The sequence below is a fragment of the Sminthopsis crassicaudata genome, chromosome 1 (genome assembly GCF_048593235.1).
Source record: "Sminthopsis crassicaudata isolate SCR6 chromosome 1, ASM4859323v1, whole genome shotgun sequence".
Taxonomy (NCBI): domain Eukaryota; kingdom Metazoa; phylum Chordata; class Mammalia; order Dasyuromorphia; family Dasyuridae; genus Sminthopsis; species Sminthopsis crassicaudata.
Window position 1 is genome coordinate 183,344,570 of NC_133617.1, and position 21,273 is coordinate 183,365,842.

The 21,273-nt window shown below is 38.7% G+C and overlaps 1 protein-coding gene across 1 annotated transcript in view; it reads right to left on the minus strand.

Moving 5' to 3' along the window:
- MBOAT1 (membrane bound glycerophospholipid O-acyltransferase 1) overlaps positions 1–20,678 on the minus strand; it is a 114,346-nt gene extending 93,668 nt beyond the window's left edge. Inside the window, exon 1 of the mRNA XM_074272528.1 lies at positions 20,433–20,678. Coding sequence (XP_074128629.1) covers positions 20,433–20,531 — 99 coding nt within the window. The 5' untranslated portion in view covers positions 20,532–20,678. The remainder of the gene's footprint in view (positions 1–20,432) is intronic.
- Positions 20,679–21,273: the final 595 nt, after the last annotated feature.

Below are 21,273 nucleotides of genomic sequence, written 5' to 3' on the forward strand. Positions count from 1 at the left end.
TGGAATAAGAAAACTGTCCTTTATTAAAAAAAACAAAACAAAACAAAAAAAAAAAAAACTAACACAATTGTGTAGAAGACTGCCACGATTTTTCCCCAACACATTTCAAAAACAAGGGTTTGAAGAGAAAAGGAGAAGCCCAAGTCTTCTGCCACTCCCCACTCATGAGAAGGAAGCAGTTCTACCAAAATACTTGCTGGCACAGACAATGTGAAACTGCATTCTGAGAGAGTCTGGGGAAAGTGATTGTTCTTCCCACTCTGTCCCATCCTATATACCAGGCACTCTGGATGACCCCAATACCAATGTACTGCCCTGAAAGTCAGTCCAGAGGGCAGCAAAGGCAGGAAAGGTATAGAATTAGGCTGAAGAACATGAAATTTGAGACAATTTTGCTGATGTCCTCCTCAATTCCAATCTGCTCTCCACAGTGTGGAGCTATATCATTCATGTCTAACACACATGGCACTGGGCTTCTTTCCCAAATACTGACAGCAAGGACATGGCTTCTGATGACTATTTTCTTTTCCCTCTGTAATAAGAAGGTCAACTAAGAAATATACAGATATCTTCCAGGAAGGAAAGAAGAGCCAAACTCCATGGTTAACAGCTCTTCATTAACTAGATGTACGCTATGTTCCAAAACTACCTGCACCCAACTTACCCCAAATTCCTCTGCCAAATTCCCAATCAAAACTCCCACTCTTACACTAGGCTGATTTTAACTTTCTGATGGAGGAATGCAATCTGACTAAGTTAATTTATAAAATACAAAGAGTCAAGACAGAATGAGTTAACCCTTCTAGAAATATCTATCTGCATTTTGAAGTACAAACCTTATTAAGCCAAAATGTAAATTCTGATTGGGAGAATTTTAATAAGAATGATAAGATAGTAAGGGAAATATTTAGGAGCAGGAGGGTCTGCCTCATACACTAGCTACTCCATTTAGAGTGAGAATTTCTAATGGAAATCCTCAAGAATTACTTAAGCCACAACAAACAAAAGATTTTGAGTGTTAGAACCCGCACCAGATGTAGGAGAAAAAAAATCAACTAGGTAATATTATGGTTAATAGAATTGTTCTTTCTGACTCCTTCACCCACTCACCCCAGATACCCATCCTGTAATCATATTTTTTCCCTTTAAACTGGATGCCAACAGATCTCTAAGATGTTACCTGTTAACTAAAGGTGTTTGCTGATAAAAGACAGTGTAATTTAATGATGGAAAGAATAATGACCCTGGGATAAAAAATCGGGGATATTTATCCCAGTCTCTAATACTTACTATCTGTGGGATCTAATCTTGAGTAATAACTCAGAATCTGCATCTCAGTTTCATGTTTAAAAAAGAGAATATCTGAAGTCAGAAGCTATAAGAATTACTTAAGGTGCATATTTTACTGATGCAAAAGGACAAAACTTAGACTTGACTAAGAGTAGGAATTATATTCAGATATATATACTTATATAAATATATACTCAGAAACACTCTACTTTGCCTACTCAAAATGGCCAAAGTTGTAAAAAAAATATGCTATATGGGAAATGAAAAGGCTGTGTCCACCCTCCCTTTAATATGTGCTCCACTGGCAAAGAACATTTAGTAAGAAACTTCTTTGTCATACTGCAATGACTTGGCTGAAGAATTAACCACAGGGATTACTTTCCCCTCTTCAGATCTGCCATCACTGCCTTTCTCCACATCTCTTCACCTCCAAAAACCACCCACCAAGGAGTAGAACAATGACTTGGTATGATATTTCTGAAAGCTTTCTGGCAGGAACTACAACAAAGCCTTAATTTCAATTTTCAACTGTGTATTCACAGGGAGTCTTTGTGCCTTAACACAGTTACCCAAACAATTCGCTGAAATAGGAATATACATATATTCTTTGATGTAGTTATGAAACATTTAACACCATTATTTAAAATAGGAGAATGAAGAAAGAGTAGGGGTCAGATGTTGCAGTCACCATGGTATGGGAAAAGATAGATAATGACCTATAATTATTATTGTTGTTGTTACTAATTGCTAAGCTATGTTGAATGTAAAGCTTTCAAAATACAGAGGCCTAGCAGAGGAGATAAAAACCAGGTGGGAACAAGAAGAATGCAACTTACCCATGTTGCCGTTTGATACTGGAGTTGTACCAGGGAGTTGTTCCAGCAAGCTTACAGAGAATTAGTTTAGATTTTAATACTTTTGTCCAACTACAAAAAATGTTATTTTTTTCCCTTTCTGTGCAATAGTCCTTAGGAGACAAAAGCATGAAAATGGGAGACCATTCTAAACTGAACTTCAGTGAAAAAAAGATAAGAACATAATATTGCTACAAATAGTTCACAATTATATAGCACATTAAGGTTTTTAAAGTGTTTAATGAAAACTGGATCTAATTTTATTTGAAACATACAAAATTCACATGTACATATATGTGTGTATGTGATGATATAGATATAGATATAGATCATATACCTGTGATTACATAAAGCCATATGTCACATAGGCTATGGACAAAATCTCTCTCTCTCACCTTCAAATCTCCCTGTTATCTTTCTAATTACCCAGATTAAATACCTGGGTTTTATTTTTGGTTCTCTCTTGATCATCAATATCTAAATAGTTACTCAAACAGCTTTAATCCTAGTTTAGGCCCTTATCTGAAATGTTCTTCTAATTGTTTTTCCTGCATCTATCTCCCCTTCAGTCCATCCACCACATACTTGCCAAATTCATATTCTTAAAACCTCAATCTATCCACTTCACCCCATCCTACTAAAAAATTCCTCAATAGCACCCTATTACCATGAGAACAAAATAGAAAATCCTTGAGCTAGTATTAAGAATCCTCTACAATCCAGCTCTCACCTCTCTTTCCAGTCTTATTACATAATACTCCCTTTCACACATTCTCCCAAGCCATCAAACTGGTTATCTAGCTGATCCTTATGCAAAACATTCTAGCTTCTGCCTCCATCTCTTTGCACAAGTTGTCCCTTACACTCCCTCCTCACCTTCACCTTATAGAATTTCTAGCTTCCTTCAAAGCATGGCTCAGACATTAATTCCTACATGATGCCTTTCCTGAATTCCCTCACCCTCTCCAGCTAGTTATTAGCATTCTCATTTTCTTAACACTGCTTGTTCATGTTTTGTACTCAATTGTTGTTACTGTTCAATCATTTTCAATTGCGTCATTTTTTAAGAATTTTTCTTTTTAGAATTCTCTCGGCAAAGATACTGGAGTGGTTTGCCATTTCCTTCTCCAGCTCTTTTTGCAGATGAGGAAACTAAGGCAAATAGGATTAAGGGACTTGCCTACACAGCTAATAAGTATCTGAAATCAAATGTGAACTCAGGAAAGTGAGTCTTACTGGCTCCAAGTCAGACACTGTATGTATGTATGTAACAGATGTGTGACCCATCTGTTACTTTATACTTCCTTGGATACATACTAAGTACATAAGTAGAATATAAGCTCTTAAAGGGCTTGGACAATTTCCTGTTTGTTACCCACATCTAGCATGTGCCTTGCACACAGTAAGCACTTAATAAATGTTCTTTTTAAACTAAACAGCCCATAATTGTGGATAACGATGGGAAGATGGGAAAACAGAATCTGTGGGGTTTTGTCCTGATAAAAAAAAGTTTGGAAAACAGGATCTGACTTGCTTGCTTAAAGAAGCTTTGCTGGACATAGCTAAGCAATTAAGAACTAACACTATACTAATTCAACTGGTCTTTATTCACTTACACTAAATAATAAAGATCTCTTTATCTTTGTCTTGTATACAGATGATATCCACAATATTTACTGAACATTTTTTAATTGAATGGATGACAGAATTATGAATATTTATATAAAGATTAAATAGGATTGTAAATTAAACTAGATGGCTTCCAGAGAGATTGAAAGGAAGACTGGGATTACAGAAGGAAACTGACCATACAGCTCAGCCAATCAAATTAAGGACAATAAGGGAAGAGGAATGTTCTACCTGGGGAACATAATTCCAGAAGCATGTAGGTTAAAGACTAATCTGTGTTGAGTACTTTCCTTTGATCACATTTGCCTTTAACCTCCTTTATATAATTTCTAAATTTACATTTTCTTCCTTTTGTAAATAAACCATTAGATTTTTTAAAAAAAAGAAACTTTTTTTTCCTGCCAAGCTCAGTGATAGATTGACTGAAAAGGAAGAAAAGAAATGGGAAAAGGCACAGTTAAAGTTGAAACTAGAGTACCATAGGAGCAGTGGCAGAAGAGAAAAAGGTAATCAGCCAAAGCAGTAACAAAGATTCTGAACCTCTGAACTCTGACCCTAAAACTAGACTTTCAAAAATAAGTGAAACCTAAATTACATTATCTAGAAATTTCAGTTTCCCTATGTTATGAGCCATGGGGAAAAGTGAGATGCTCAGAATCCAGGCATAGGTCATATCAAGGATAGCGACAACTACATTAAAACTACTATAAGTTCCTCTGAAACATTATCCAAGTCATACCTCCTTTATGGGCTAATAAGCCTGGCACATGCTTCTAAAGTGTTACGCCCATTAATCAGACAAAGCAGTTTCTGACTACCATTAAGGAGTTTTCTTTTTGTTTGAATGTATCTTAGGTGTGAAAGGTTCCTTTACTTCAAAAACCAACTTACTGTGCAGCTGGTAAAAATTATGTGCTGGCAATATATTGGAATGGACAGTTGGTTTTTTAAAAATTAATTCCAAAGACCATCTACTTAGTGATTTATGAAAGTAACCAAGTTAACAACTTCAGTATTTCTATGATAAGGAATAACATTTAAGTGATAAGAAGAATCAATAGAATTCTTTCACACTCCTTGGCTTAATGGCCTCTCATTTTACACAGACTTCACTTACGCTCTTCAATTGTCATTTTTGTTGTTTTTTCACCTTTATTATCTTAATTATCTTTCCTTCTGTGTTGCCTCTTTAACTTGTGTTAACAAAAATTTTTGTCTCTTATTCTTCTTCCCCCTTAAAAAAGAGAGCTTTTCCTAAATCCTGTCATGTTCTTAAATTATTACTGTCTCTATCTCCCCTCCTTTCCTCTACTTCTACTACTATATTTATCTTCTACTACATTTCTAGAAAATGCAGTCTGTAATTGCTGCCTCCATTTCTTTACCTCCCAATCATCCCTCAGTCCTCTTCAATTTGGTTTCTATACCCTACCAGTACCATTGTTGAAATTGTTCTATCTAAAATTACCAGAAATTTCTTCCTTGTCACATCCTATGGCCTTTTCTCAATCACTCTTCTCTTGAATATTATATAGAGTCATTATCTCTACTTATGTTGTAATCTCCCCATTGGCAATCTCAACTATTCCCAAACTTTCAATTAATCCCTTCCATCCAAATAATGTTTATATCCAATCTCAATTTCCGTGTGCCAACATGTCCAAGAACAGGAGCTCAAATTCAACAAGTCTAAAATTGAACTCATCTTCCTCATCAAACCCACACTTCCTCCCAACTTCTTTATATCACTTGATTGGACAACCAGTGACCCAGTCACCCAGGCTTGAAACCTTTGAGTTATGCTTAACTCTTCCCTTTACTTCATCCCCCACCCTCACCCCTACCACAATAAATAAACAAGTTCCAGTTCTACTATGCCAGTATCTCTTGCATTTGTCCCTTCTATTTACTGATTCAGACGTTCATCACATTTCATACGGAGCATCACAATGGCTTCCTAACTGGAATCTTTGCCTTCATTATCTTCCCATTCAGTTCAATTGAGTATTGAAGTCAAGAAGATCTGAGTTCAAATCCTGTTTTGGTTAATTATTTGGTATATGGCTCTGAACAAATGATGTAACTTCCTTCAACCTTACTTTCCTCATCTGTAAACAGATAAAATATCTGAAGCATTTACAATTGAGGGTTGTTGTGAGGATCAAATAAAATTCATGTATAAATCTTTGCAAAAACCATAGAACTAACAACATATAGATTATGATGATGATGTTATGAGGCACTATGCTAGGTACAAAATAAATATTCCAAAAATTGGTAACTGACCTCAAGGAGCTTACAATCAATTAGGGAGATAAAACATATACAAAAATAAAATATCAAAAAAATTGAGAAGAGAAGGAGCATTAACAACTAGGAGATCAGGGAATTCTTCACAGAGAAGATGGCACTTTGATTCTCAAAGAGAGATGAGAAGTTCAGTATTGGAATGAAGGAAGAACTTTGTGAATGCATGAAAGCAGAAGATGGAATGAAGTATAGGAAAGCCACTAATCTTGTGACTGAAAGAACTCATAAAAGAAAGAAATATGAAATAATTTCTAATTCATCATCCATATCATGCCAAAGTAATATTTGCCAAAGTAATATTCTATTGCACTAGTCTAATAATGCTATTGTTCTTATCAAAAATTTTCAATGAATCTCCATACCTCTAAACTGGTACTTACAACCCTATAGATTCTAGCTTCAACTAATTGCTCCAATCGTATTTCATTCTCTTCAAAAGAACTTGAGAGGGAAAGCCTGATGGAGAATATTTAGATAAAGATCAATTCAGGGAAAAGTAGAAGCAAAATTGTACTAGAAATATATTGCAACCAAATCAATGTTTAAAAAAATGGATAAAGATTCTGAATTCAGATCACAAACTGAAGGCAGGAAATTAATGATAAATTGAATTAGTTATATATGTGTGTGTATGTTTATGTTCCAAAACAATCTTTCAAATCAAAATAAATTCCTGACTTGACTTAATGATAATTTTATTTTCAAAAGGTAGAGTAAGCAATGAGAAGAATCACTATTCTAAAACCTGCTTTTGACAAATAATAATTAGTTGCTGAAGTAAAAAAAAAATAACAAGAATCTTTATAAAAACATGAATAGAATGTCTTAAAATACCAATAAATAATGCAGGAAGTTTTCTATATACTCAAATTTCAGGAGAAGATAAATACAAAGAATCCTGAGAAAGAATAAGTAGGGCCCCATTATCTAAAAGTCTATGGAGGAAGTCAACTCACCAGGGATAAGATGTACCAAAGACAACACAAACAGAAATGATTCCAATAAGGAGAGGGGGTAACAGAGTTGGACGAGAAACTTAGCTAAAGAAACAGATTTGGCCATACAAAGAACTCCTCTATCAACTTAGCTTTTTAAAAGACATACACAGAAAAAGAAAGGAAAGACTGGTAATTAAGTATAAATAGGAACAGAATGCTAAAATCTAGGACAAACTTAAACCTTAGCAAGCTAGGGGCGAAATAAAGTTCAAAGGATGAAAAGGACAATTACTCATGGTGAGTAGGCCTATGATAATGATTAGCAAAGAAAAAAATAGTTTTAATTATTTTTCCATCTTCTCTAACAAGGATATTGCTATTTAAATTGAAAAATATAGAATAAATTATTTCATAGCAAATTGAAATTTAATTTTCCATGATGATTTAAAGAAAAAATAGCAAGTTTGGATTAAAATATATCTCAGAGTACTGATAAAGAAAACATAGTGCTCAATATAACAAAAGCATTTAGTAAATGATTTCTAATAAAACAAAAGAATAAACAAAATTATGGATGTTATTGTTTAGCTGCTATTGAAAGTCCTGAAAAACTAGTGGAAAATAAGAGAAATCCCACAGGACTACAAATTGTCCTGATTTTTAAAAAGAATGAAAGGGAGAAGAGGTGGGTTCTTTTATCTCTAAACCAGTGAACTGGACTTGAATTCTTGAAAAAAGTCTGTAATACATAACTGAAGATATTTATCTGTGAGCACTGATTACTAAGAGCCAGCAGAAGACCATAAGGAAGAAGTCTCATCAATCTAAATTCATTTCTTCTTTGGACACGGCAACTAGATAAGAAGAAAGGAGTTATGCTATAGACTAAGTATACCAGCATATTTGGATTTCAATAAGGCAATTCGTCTCACCATATTTTTATTGACAAAATAAAAAGGTGAGCAGCATAATTAAAGAACTCTTTATACTTCAGATTAACAGACTTTCAACAACTTGAATGACTTGACCAGATCCAAAAGATAGTCAATGTTGGATCAATATTGGGCTGAAAAGTGGTATCTAGTGATATATCCAAAGAATTGTCTTTGATCCCATTTTATTTGACATTAGATAGTAGATAGACAGATCTTAAATAAAGTTATGCATAGCATCTGTATCAAATTTGTGGGAGAGAAGGAAGGAAGGAAGGAAGGAAGGAAGGAAGGAAGGAAGGAAGGAAGGAAGGAAGGAAGGAAGGAAGGAAGGAAGGAAGGAAGGAAGGAAGGAAGGAAGGAAGGAAGGAAGGAAGGAAGGAAGGAAGGAAAGAAAGGAGGGAGGGAGGGAGGGAGGGAGGAAGGGGGGGAAGAAAGGAGGGAGGGAAGGAGGGAGGGAGGGGGGAGGAAGGGAGGGAGGGGGGAAGGAAGAAAGGAGGGAGGGAAGGAGGGAGGGAAGGAGGGAGGGGAGGGAGGGAAGGAGGGAGGGAGAGAAGGAGGGAAGGAGGGATGGAAGGAGGGAGGGAGGGAGGGGGGAAGGAAGAACAGAGGCAAGGAGGGAAGGAGGGAGGAAAGGAAGGAGGGAGGGAGAGAGGGAGGAAAGGAAGGGAGGGAGCGAGAGAAGGAGGGAAGGAAGGAAGGAGGTAGGGAGAGAGGAAGGGAAGGAAAGAAGAAGGGAGGGAGAGAAGGAGGGAAGGAAGGAAGGAAGGGAGGAAGGAAGGAAGGAAGGGAGGAAGGAAGGAGGGAAGGAAGGAAGGGAGGGAGGGAGGGAGGGAGGGAGGAAAGGAAGGAAGCAAGGAGGAAGGGAGGGAAGGAGGGAGGGGGGAGGGAAGGAGGGAGGGAGGAAAGGAAGGGAGGGAGGAAGAAAGAAGGGAGGGAGGGAGGGAGGAAAGAAGGAAGGAAGGAAGGAAGGAAGGAAGGAAGGAAGGAAGGAAGGAACGAAGGAAGGAAGGAAGGAAGGAAGGAAGGAAAGAAGGAAGGAAGGAAGGAAGGAAGGAAGGAAGGAAGGAAGGAAGGAAGGAAGGAAGGAAGGAAGGAAGGAAGGAAAGAAGGAAGGAAGGAAGGAAGGAAGGAAGGAAGGAAGGAAGGAAGGAAGGAAGGAAAGAAGGAAGGAAGGAAGGAAGGAAGGAAGGAAGGAAGGAAGGAAGGAAGGAAGGAAGGAAGGAAGGAAGGAAGGAAGGAAGGAAGGAAGGAAGGAAGGAAAGAAGGAAGGAAGGAAAGAAGGAAGGAAGGAAGGAAGGAAGGAAGGAAGGAAGGAAGGAAAGAAGGAAGGAAGGAAGGAAGGAAGGAAGGAAGGAAGGAAGGAAGGAAGGAAAGAAGGAAGGAAGGAAAGAAGGAAGGAAGGAAAGAAGGAAGGAAGGAAGGAAGGAAGGAAGGAAGGAAGGAAGGAAAGAAGGAAGGAAGGAAGGAAGGAAGGAAGGAAGGAAGGAAGGAAGGAAGGAAGGAAGGAAGGAAGGAAGGAAGGAAGGAAGGAAGGACAGAGGGAGGGAGGGAAGGAGGGAGGAATGGAGGGAAGGAAGGAGGGAAGAAAGGAAGGAAGGAAAGAAGGAAGGAAGGAAGGAAGGAAGGAAGGAAGGAAGGAAGGAAGGAAGGACAGAGGGAGGGAGGGAAGGAGGGAGGAATGGAGGGAAGGAAGGAGGGAGGGAAAGAAGGAGGGAAGGAAGGAGGGAGGGGGAGGGAAGGAGGGAGGGAGGAAGGAAAGGAAGGAAGGAAGGAAGGAAAGGAAAGGAAGGAAGGAAGGAAGGACAGAGGGAGGGAGGGAAGGAGGGAGGAATGGAGGGAAGGAAGGAGGGAGGGAAGGAAGGAGGGAGGGAAGGAGGGAGGGGGAGGGAAGGAGGGAGGGAGGAAGGAAAGGAAGGAAGGAAGGAAGGAAAGGAAAGGAAGGAAGGAAGGAAGGAAGAAAAGAAGGAGGTAGGGAGAGAGGAAGGGAAGGAAGGTAGGAGGGGGAGGGAAGGAGGGAGGGAGAGAGGGAAAGAAGGAAGGAAGGAGGGAGAGAAGGAGGAAAGGAAGGAAGGAGGGAGAGAAGGAGGAAAGGGAGGAAGGAAGGGAGGAAGGAAGGAAGGAAGGAAGAAAGGAAGGAAGGAAGGATGGAAGGACAGAGGGAGGGAGGGAAGGAGGGAGGAAGGGAGGGAAAGAAGGAGAGAGGGAGAGAAGGAGGGAAGGAAGGACGGAGGGGGAGGGAAGGAGGGAGGGAGAGAGGGAAAGAAGGAAGGAAGGAGGGAGAGAAGGAGGAAAGGAAGGAAGGAGGGAGAGAAGGAGGAAAGGAAGGAAGGAAGGAAGGAAGAAAGGAAGGAAGGAAGGATGGAAGGACAGAGGGAGGGAGGGAAGGAGGGAGGAAGGGAGGGAAAGAAGGAGAGAGGGAGAGAAGGAAGGAAGGAAGGAAGAAGGGAGGGAAGGAAGGAAGGAAGGAAGGAAGGAAGGAAGGAAGGAAGGAAGGAAGGAAGGAAGGAAGGAAGGAAGGAAGGAAGGAAGGAAGGAAGGAAGGAAGGAAGGAAGGAAGGAAGGAAGGAAGGAAGGAAGGAAAGAAGGAAGGAAGGAAGGAAGGAAGAAGGGAGAGAGGGAGGGAAAGAAGGAAGGAAGGAGGGAAGGAAGGAAGGAAGGAAGAAGGGAGAGAGGGAGAGAGGGAGGGAAAGAAGGAAGGAAGGAGGGAGGGAGGGAAGGAGAGAGGGAGGGAGGAAAAGAAGGAAGGAAGGAAGGAGGGAGGGAGGGAGGGAAGGAAGGAGGGAGAGAAGGAGGAAAGGAAGGAAGGAAGGAAGGAGGGAGAGAAGGAGGAAAGGAAGGGAGGAAGGAAGGAAGCAAGGAAGCAAGGAAGGAAGGAAGGAAGCAAGCAAGGAAGGAAGAAGGGAGGGAGGGAGGGAGAGAGAGGGAGAGAGAGAGAGAGAGAGAGAGAGAGAGAGAGAGAGAGAGAGAGAGAGAGAGAGAAAGAGAGAGAGAGAGAGCACTGAGTATTCTATCGAACTACAAGCACAATGATTAGTTGGCAAAGTCACATTGCAGCCGGCACACATGACAACAGGAACACATGACAAGCTGAATGAGTGAAAACACTATATAGAAAACATTCTATATAAAATGTGAAAGGTGATAAACCTTACTCTGCCCTAGCCAGAGCTCATCTAGATACCAGCTTCTTGGGGCCGTATAACTGAAATGTGGGGCCTGTAAAATTATAATTTATTATCAATAAATGTTTGATTTGTATACCTATTATATACCTTACATACTCATGGTCATATAAAATTTCTTGAGTGAAAAGGGGTTGCAAGTGGGAAAAGTTCAAGAAACCTTGATCTCGGGCATTGTATTCATGTCTAGGAGTCACATTTTAGGAAGAACATTCACAAACTGAAACATGCAGAAAGAACAGCCAAAATGGTGAGGCACTTAAAAATCCTCATTCAAAAATCAATTAAGAAAACTATAATTGTTTAGAAAATTACTATCTTTAAGGAAGAACATAAATGTTTCCTAATATTTGAAAGACTGTCATACATAAGACAGTATTATGGACTGTTTTACTCAACCCAGAGGCCCACAAGAACAGTAGAGAGAAGTCAGAAACAGATTTTTGCTCCATATAAGGAGAAAGCTTCCTAGTAATCAAAGCTATAATGAAACAGTATGGATGGCATGAGGAGCTGGAGTTACCCATCTACCCGATACAGATGCCAGGAGACAACTGGTCAGGCATGTTTCATAGCATATGTGCTGTAATGCAGAGAGGATTTTTAGAATCAAGGACTTGGGTTTTAATGTCAGCTTAACTAGGTATTGCCTGAAAACTTGAACTGGACATGACTGCTTAAGAATTCAGAATCACCATTAAAATGAAGGGATGGGCTAGACCAGAGGTGTCAAACACATGGCCTCCCTACATGTTTAAAAAACAACTAGGAAATATTTAACAAAATACATTAAAATACAATACAACATAAATAATATTGACATAGTTTCTAAGACAATATGTGGCCTGCAGGGATCCTTATATATAGTTTAATGGGCCTAGTTTCTGTCTGAGTTTGATACCTCTGGACTGAATGATCTCAAGGGCCCTTTCCAGTTTAAAGTTTGATATTTATATCCTGTGAGGTAAAGTCCTTCAAGTCCTAGTTTTTCCAGCTAGTTATCAACTAATCCCTGATAATTACTAAGTAAATATTTCTTGGTAAGGCACAGAAAAGGTCAAAGCAGCCCTAATTCATATAACTCTTCTTCATTTCTATTTCCTACTACATTTATTCTTTTCCTTGCTTTTCTCACACCCTCTCTAGATTCACCACAACTTCTTAAAAAATCTATTGATCAAATAAGACAAACACAAATACAATAATTCAGGTTTGAACAGTTACAATCATAATGCTCTTTCATAAGCTAACAGCTGGCCAATTTCTAACTCAACATACTGAATTCTACAAGTTTTTAGTGTGTTCTATTATCAGCTAGCCCTGGTATTTATTCATCAGTTATCCTGCCTAGTCATAAATTATTTCTGAAACTGATAAAGCCCCACCCTTTATCTTGATGAAAAAAGAAATGCCTCTACTTCTTTTGTTCTGCAATTTCATTGTACTTCCTCTATTAAACTGTAGTAATCATGCTGATAATCAGACCAGAAAAAAGAAGTATGGTATATTTGTAAATCACTCTGACAGCTTTAGAGGAAAGATTATAGAAAATTAAGCCAACAGAAGTGAGGATTTGGGGGAATAGGAAGAATAATCAGAAATTAAAATTATAATGTAGAATTGTTTCTGTGTAACATTTCCCTTCCAAAACACATATGTGCACCCCGAAATATATGTATATACATGTATTCCTTCTATCTTCTCCCCCTCACATAATGGAATAAAGTATCTCTGAAGACTGATTTATGTAACTTCTGATTAATGCTTCTACTGGACATGAACTAGAATAATCTTTTCCTATTAACATATGCACAGTAGTACCTAGCATAAGGTCACACATATAGGTACTTAAAGAAAAGTAGTTCTATTGGCAAATGAGATATAAAATGATGAAACTAGATAAGACCCATCACTAATCAATCCTAGTTAATAGTTGAAGGAAAAGAAGGAAAAAAAAATATGTGTAAAAGTTTTATATATCATTTCAAAGGAAGAAACAAGAAAGTAAAGATAGTCACACTCCATTTGGGATGGTCTAGGAAAAAGCAACAAGACGGCTTCAGAATATGTTTTAAAACAAAGTTTCTTAAACTGGAATCCTGTAATTGAATGTGAGAGTCATGAAATTATAATTTATTATCAGTTAATGTTTGATTTGTATGCCGTGTGTGTGTGTGTATGTGTGTGTGTGTATACACACCAGGATTTCATAAAAAGTTATTGAGCAAAAAGAGGTCATCAGTGGGAAAAAGTTTTTAAAAGCTCTGTTTTAAGGGGCAGCTGGGTGGTACAGTGAATAAAGCACCAGCCCTGAAGTCAGGAAGACCTGAGTTCAAATGTGGCCTTAGACACTTAACATGTTAACTGTGTGACCCTGGGCAAGTCACTTAATCTCAATTGCCAAAAAAAGCTCTGCTTTAAAAAGAAATAATATGGTACCTTGCAGTTACTTTAGAAAGATGTTATTCAGTCATATTCAACAAATTGTGACTTGTTTAGGGATTTCTTGTCAAAGATACTGGGTAGTTTGCCATTTCCTTCTCTAATTCATTGTACGGATGAGGAAACTGAGGTACGCTGAGTTAACTGACTAGTGCAGGGTCACACAGTAAGTATCTGAGGTCAGATTTGAACTCATGGAAGATGAGTCTTAGGTTTCACATTGTGCTACCTAGCTGACCAGAAAGAGATTCCTTACAGCTAATCTAAATCCTCCATCCTGCCATTTTTCTAGTTTTGACCTCAATGAAGATGAAATGAGAAAGGCCAGTATAGTAGAGTACTGACATAAATTTTTTATGCTTTTAGGGTTCTGCATACAGGAACTGGGACTGAATATGAAAGAAAAGCTTTCCCCTCAACAACACAAACCACGCCATTTTCACTTAGCTTTGGCGAGAATAGAGTATTTAATATTTTTTAAATGCCACAGAAGCCCTCCCCTCCCCCCCAAAAAAATCAAATAGAATTTCTAGTAAACAGAAAAAAAGAGCCAAATACCAATGATTGTTGGAAAGAACAGTGGAAACAAGGAAGTCTGAATTCAGTGACATTTACAGGTTAAACTGCTTCATAAAATTTCACAAACTAAGTTGGAATTTAGCAATTTCCTGCTAGCCCTTCTCAGTGAATCACTCGCCCCACCCCCTTATGTCTATGAGTGTACTATATTTCAGCCTGGAACTACACAAAAAATAATGGCATCTGATTTCTCTGTATAGGAAATTCCTCTATTCATCAATCTTCTCTGCAAATATTGGTTTTAAGGGAATTTTCTGGGTTATTGGATGAATAAGTGCTCAGGATCACAGTCAATGTGACAAAATCTGAATTCAGATCTTTCTGACTTCAAGTTCTCTTGCCACTACCCTGTTTCTCTTTCTTCTTAGATTGGCAGAATAGTAAATGAAATTACACTGAAAGAAAAATGATACATTTTTCCTCATTAAAATTACTAAAAATTTATGAAAAATCAAGAAGAGGTTTTTCATTAGTACTTCTTTTTCACCAATTAGAAAATATCATCAGTCAAATTTTTTTTTGTATGTACTATGCTTTATAAGCCGGTGAATAAATCTTCCTCTTTTGTATACAATGACATTTGTTGAACCCAATGGGTTCTTTTTAATCATTCAAATCCAGATTGAGTAATTTTCCCTATTGTTTTCTCATATCATATTATTATAAAACATTGAATTGAATTACATTAATACAAATATAGGATATTTCTTGTTTATTGAGAAGTTTTATTTTCTTAAATTATAATCACTTGAGGAACTGGTACCATGGCTTACTTCCTACTGGTGAAGGAACTTTTCTCAATTATTAAATATAAAGAATAAATTAATTACCAAATATACAAAGTATTAATTACTGACATTATAAAGACCTTCAGAAAAGTAATCCTGTTGGGGGAAAAAGATCCGGATGATATAAATAAAAGCCAGACAAGCACTGGGAAATGGGAGGAACCGGTATCCTAAGCTTTGCTTACACACTGAATCCAGAACATAGTATCTCAGCTTTATTAATAGCCTAGGAGTTTAGGCTTTACTAAAATGAAACTTTCATGGGATAACTATAGGATATGCTGGCTTGAATAGGGATGGAAATCAGCCTCCTTTTTTTTTTCCTTCCAGAGACCATATATGGGGAACTCAGGCTCAAAACAATGATAGCATCAAGATTAAAGGCCAGTGCTCTCCAAAATGATGTCTTGTCCCTAAGCAACTCAAGCCCAACTGGATGATGGGAAGTTCGATGGTATCCAGGCTCCCTAATAACCAGTCTTGGAATTTGTCTCCATAATAATCACAACTATCTTTCTCTCCCATTCCTCTATTTTCCTTCCTCCCTAAACTGTGAAAATTCCCAACTTCTTTCCTACCTTCTATGCTGGGAGTCAATCCCTGAAGACACTGATGTAGAGCACAAAGCTCTCTAAACACTAAAGAGAATAAAGCAGCAACTGCTTAGGTGTTATAGGTAAAATTCCCCTTCTCTTCTGGCATTCTTGACCCCCCCACCCCCAATCACCTAAAGGTTTAGCAGGCACCCTTTGGAGAGTTCAGGCTTCATGGCAATGAACAATTGATAGGAGTCCTACCTCACCCTTTTTTCATTTTGGATGAGACAGAATGAGTCACACAGGATGAGTGGGCATGAGTAGGTTGTGTGACCTCTCTTATAGATCTCTTTACATTAGTTTTGCTGATAAAAAAAAAAAAAAACACTTCATTTCCTGAACTTCCTTTTTTTCTGTTCCTTCACCCAGGTCATAATCTTCAGCATGAATTCAGTGTCATCTTTTTGACTCCTTACTCTCCCTAACCCCACAGATCCAATCAACTGCCAAATCTTTTTCTTCTGCCATTTCTTGAATCAGTTCCCCCACCTCAATATTCATAGCCATCCCATAACCTTCTACTTGGACTATGGGCGCATAACTGATCTTTCTCACTCAAACCTACTCTAGCCTCCACATAGCAGCCAAAGCAATTTTCTCAAAGCAAAGGCCTAACCATGTCACTCCCGATTCAGTCAACCCCAGTGGCTCTCTAATCCCTCTTAGACATCATCTGAGCCTTTTAAAATTCCTATTTTGTATAAGATTTATATGATGTATAACAAGACAATATGAACATAATTTTTAAATAAATATGTTGATAAAGGAACATGATCAAAAAAAGTTTGGAGACCATTCTTCTAAGAAATATGTGATCCTAGAACAGAACAGGGGTAAATAAAAGGTTAGAGTAATAGGAAAAAAGTTCATCCCAGAAAAAACACTGGGGACAGACAGGGCAGATCAAGGATGATGCTCATTCATAGAACTTCTAAGAAAAAAGGAGCAACAAGAAAGTAAATGTAATCACTATTAAAGCAGGGCAAGAACACCTGAAACAAAGTGTAGCAATATTTAGATCAGAAGAGGAAGGGTCTTTCTTACCCAGAGAACGAGGAATGAAGGGAAGAATTTAAAAGGCTCAGAGCTATTATTAGGAAATTGAAGTTAATTCCCATGAAATTTTTACAAAAAGGTCTAACACCTCACCAGTTAGATGACACAGTAGATAGTATACTAGGTCTGGAATCTAGAAGACCTGACTTTTGCAACCTTGACAAGTTTACTTCAATTTCCTCACCTACAAAATGAGCTGGAGAAGAAAATGGCAATATCTTTGCCAAGAAAACTCCAATGGGGTCATAACTGAAACAACAGTAATAACAGCTAAAGGAAAAAATGTTTATTAAGATTGCCCCTTACCACATAATTTTTGCCAGGTAAAAACTTTGGTCATCATGGTTTTAGGACACATATATCTACAACCTAGAAATCAAAATAGGAATGTTGTTTTCTTTTTAGATAGTGGGAATACTGATCATCATTGAGTCTGCAACATAATAATATATGTAAACATAGTAATAAATCAAGAAATTCCAGCACAGAGCATTATCCCATCTGGCAAGAAAATTTATCTTGAAATTAAACTTTACCTATAAATAAATTCAATACATTGATAGCAATAGTCAACACTTACATATTTGTCAGGAACTAGTCACCTCCACACCCTAAGGATAAGAATATTTCTTTGGTTTGCCTAGGTGTTAAGGTGCCCTTTCCTGAGAATTGTGTTCAGACCTGTGATTTCATCAGTGTTTGGAAACTCCCAACAGGGAAATTCTCCAATTCAGGCCTTCATTCAATGTGTCTTCTACACAATGGGTATTTAATAAATAAACACTGAGTAAATACCTAAATATGACAGTCTAATATTCAACCCATACAGCTCTGCTCCCACTCAGTAGTCTCATCAATAAATTCACTGAGTACTCATTAGGGCCTATAGCTAATTAGATCCTAATATCAATATGTAGATAAATAATAAATATTTCCAGGTAATAGGATTATTTGATAGCACTCAAAACCACAGATTTAACAATATTGTGCCTTGAGGATCAAATAAGATAATATAGAGCTATTATTATTTTGACTGTGCTATGGGTATCCAGTTGTTACAATCCATATATAAACATCCTGCTAGTTATTTTTTAGGTCACGTCCGACCCTTCATGACCCATTTGGAATTTTCTTGGCAAAAACTCTGGAATGGTTTGACATTTCCTTCTCCAATAGATCCATTTTGTCTGGCACTCAGGGGTTAAGTGACTCACTCCCACTAGGAAGTATTTGAGTCTGGATTTGAATTCAGATCATCCTGACTCTAGCTCCAGAATTCTATCCATTGAGCCCCCACCTATCTCGGTCCTACTAGCAACTTTAATATAATCCATAAAACTAGAAAATTTGTTCTATTTTGCAAACCTAGAAGGCTCAAAAATAAATTAAAGGATAAAGCACATCTTAGTTCTAAGCCAAATTGAGAATAAAAGCAATTATCATTGATAGATACTTTAAGAGGAATATTTTTTATGTGAGTGGCCTAGAAAAGTAAAATGTTGTGGCAAAGTTACACAAATAATTGCCTCCAACCTCTACTTTAGTTGGGGGAAACTCAATACTTCAGAAATGCAGACCACCTCTCAGTGGTATAGGTATAATGATCTATTGATCATTGTGCATGTACCTTTTTATATTCTATTTTTCCTCATTAAAAAGGCTATAGACAGCTCAAGTTTAAACTTGAAGTAATTTTACACTGTAAGACATACATAATAGGTAGGCACTCCAGAAATATTGTGAAATTGAATTGAATTAGTCTTTATTAATCTACTGGAAAGTAGAGTTAATATTTATCATCTTGATATGAGTAAATCTGTGAAAATCATTCCTCTTCTCCCTCCCTCTTCCAATAAAACATCACAGTATTCTGTGTAGTTAACATTGCTTTCCTTGTGAAAGAAAAGAAATTGAGACTCCACCCAGATCACATTCAGATAGTTATTGGAAGAATGAGAAAAAGGAAAAAGAAAGTATAAGAAAAGTATTGAGCTACTCCTAAAGTTGAAGGTAAAATTAAAAACAAACAAACAAACAAAAGTGAAGCTTCAAATTCCCAAATCTATGTTCTAGCCAAGATCTCATTTTCTGTAGAAATTTACTTTACATCTTCCAAATAAACTAAAACATGTCTTTTACTAGCCTGTAATAAGTTTTTTTTTTCAAATTGAGAGTCAACCCTTTTCTACAGAGAGGTGTTAGAGGAGATGCATCAATAAGTTACAGAGAAAGATTTTAGTGTTTCAAAGTGATGTTTAGTAATTGATACAGAAAGCTAACTTTCTCACTCAAAATATTTTCCACTTCCTCTTTCAAGTCTTTTCCCATTCTCCCCTCTCTTTTCACTCCCCAAACTTTCCTAAAATGTCTAAATGATTTACAAGGATATAGAATAAGGTAGAGGCTGATTTGTGGAAGTCTTGAGGGTTGGAGTTAAAGTAGCTACCTTACGGGAAAAAAATCCAAAACTACTACAAACAAATAATATGAATATGCATCTCCTTTTTTGTGTATTCATTACACAATAATTGAAAAATGAAGTTTTAAAAATACTGTTTGTGTGGAAGGAAGGAATTCACTTTAGGAAACAGCTTTATTTTGCCTCAGTCCAGAAGGATGTGACATTCATAGTATTTGTGTCTACCATTGTCTATAAGTGTGTGTCTATTCACTCTCCAAATTACTCCCAGATAGTACCTCATGACTTTAAAAAAAAATGCACACATGAGCTGGCATCTGTTCTATCAGCTAATTTCCTGTCTCTCAGTTTCGGCAATTTTGATGAAGCACTAGTCAGGTGGAGGCTACAGTTAGATCCTCACACTTGTAATACAGTAGCAGGTTGGCTCAGAAAACAATGTCTGAAAAAGGCAAACTTTCAGGTAAGACTTCCTCATTGCTAAAGAAATGCAGGTAGTGAAGCTGTAGTTAGTCATGTTTGAAAAGTGATAGAGTAAGAGATCAGCAAGAGAAAGGGAGGGAAGGAAAGAGACTTGGCCCAAATTCAGAAATACCACATAACAATACACAAAGTACAACGGCATTATTTTTACCTGCCCAGTGGACCCAAACCAACTCACCAGGAATAACAGTAGCATTTTTGACATTTATATTTTATGATTGCCCGATAGCAACTTAACTACCTCAGTATTGAGGAGTCACAGACTCCCAAAGATAAGCAGAAATCAAGCAGAGGCACTCTAACACTCTCAGCATGCCATTCTTTACATATACAGGAAGGGTGTACACACCTACCTGTTTGGGGGAAGAATAATCAATGCCTTCCTTTGCTTCCTAAATTTTTCTACATAGAAAGCACACTTTCTCAGGAAAGTTCCCCTCCATTTAAAAATAAACACGTGCTGCTGCATTGATAACGAAATCAGACATGTCTGACTGAAAGTATATAGGTGATAAGGATCTTAACATTTTAATTCTGAATTAAAGATGGTCCAGGGTTTGTCTTGTTAATATTTTGTTACCAAGGAAGAGATGAAAGGGGGAGGGGCGAGAAGAAACTGTAGGGGCAAATGGGAAAGGGGAGGCAAGAGGTTTAGGATCCAAAAAATTTCAGTTCAGGCTTTAACCTGCCCCTCAGACTACACCCATTTCCTTTCAAAAGTAAATATTCCATTTGCAGAGTAACTTCTCACTGTTGCAAAACAGGCCCATGTGTCTAACCCGTCTGCAGAATCCGGGACGAGTTTAAAAGATAGAACTTTTTCCCCTCTCCTACAGAACACATCTGTCTCTCTCCACCATTCATGCCGCCGCAGAGTGCAATAGTGGACACCGGATGGGTGAGGGAAAAGGGACGAGTTCCCCTCTGTTACCTGGTCCAACGGGATGCCCAGGAGGTCGCTGACCGGGTGCAACAAGGTGGAGCCCGTGGTGCGGTAGGCGAGGCTGGACGGCGACGGTTCTGTTGCCATCCTGCATCTTCGGGGGGGCTGTCGCGTCTGCCCCCTCCCCGAGTCACCCTCCTTAGTGTCTGCCCGACCTGGGGGGGACTGGCCCCCAAAGTGAATCTAAGGTTCACAGTGAGGGGGCTCCGGGAGGCAGCCGCGCAGAGCCGAAGGGAGCAGGAGGGGTCCAGCCCCGGCGCTGGCACTGGCACTGTGGTCACGACAGGAGTACTGGCCGGGTGGGGAGCCCGCTCAGCTTCCCGCTCCCCTCCTCTCCCCTCTTATTGGCCGCAGTGACACGGGACAGCCCCCGGTGGGTGGGTGTCGGGGAATAGAGGGCGGGTATGCGAACAGCCGCGCATTGCCTCCCTCAGGCCCGCCCATCTCTGCCTCCGAGAGGTCCAGAGAGAGACTAGGAGAAGCCTCCGCCCCCGCGGCCTCGCCCTCCTTCTGAGCTGGGCGGGCTGCCGGCGCCCCCGGGTCCTGATCTCCCCACTGGGGCATCTCGTCCAGATCTCCTTCTGGGGCTCTCAGCCCTGCGAGGACTCCACTGTCAAAGCCCCAGTTCTTCCGAGTTCTCCGAACGCAGACTTGGAACGCTTTGTTTAATGCCCTCCTTTTACAGTTGTGAGGAAATTCAGACCCAGACATATGGCTTGCCTAAGTTTACACAGGTAACAAATTTAAACAGAGTAGCTGTCCGAACTTCAGGTTCTCTGGCTCTAAACTGAGTGTTCCTTTCATTACACCATGCTTGTTCAAGGTACCC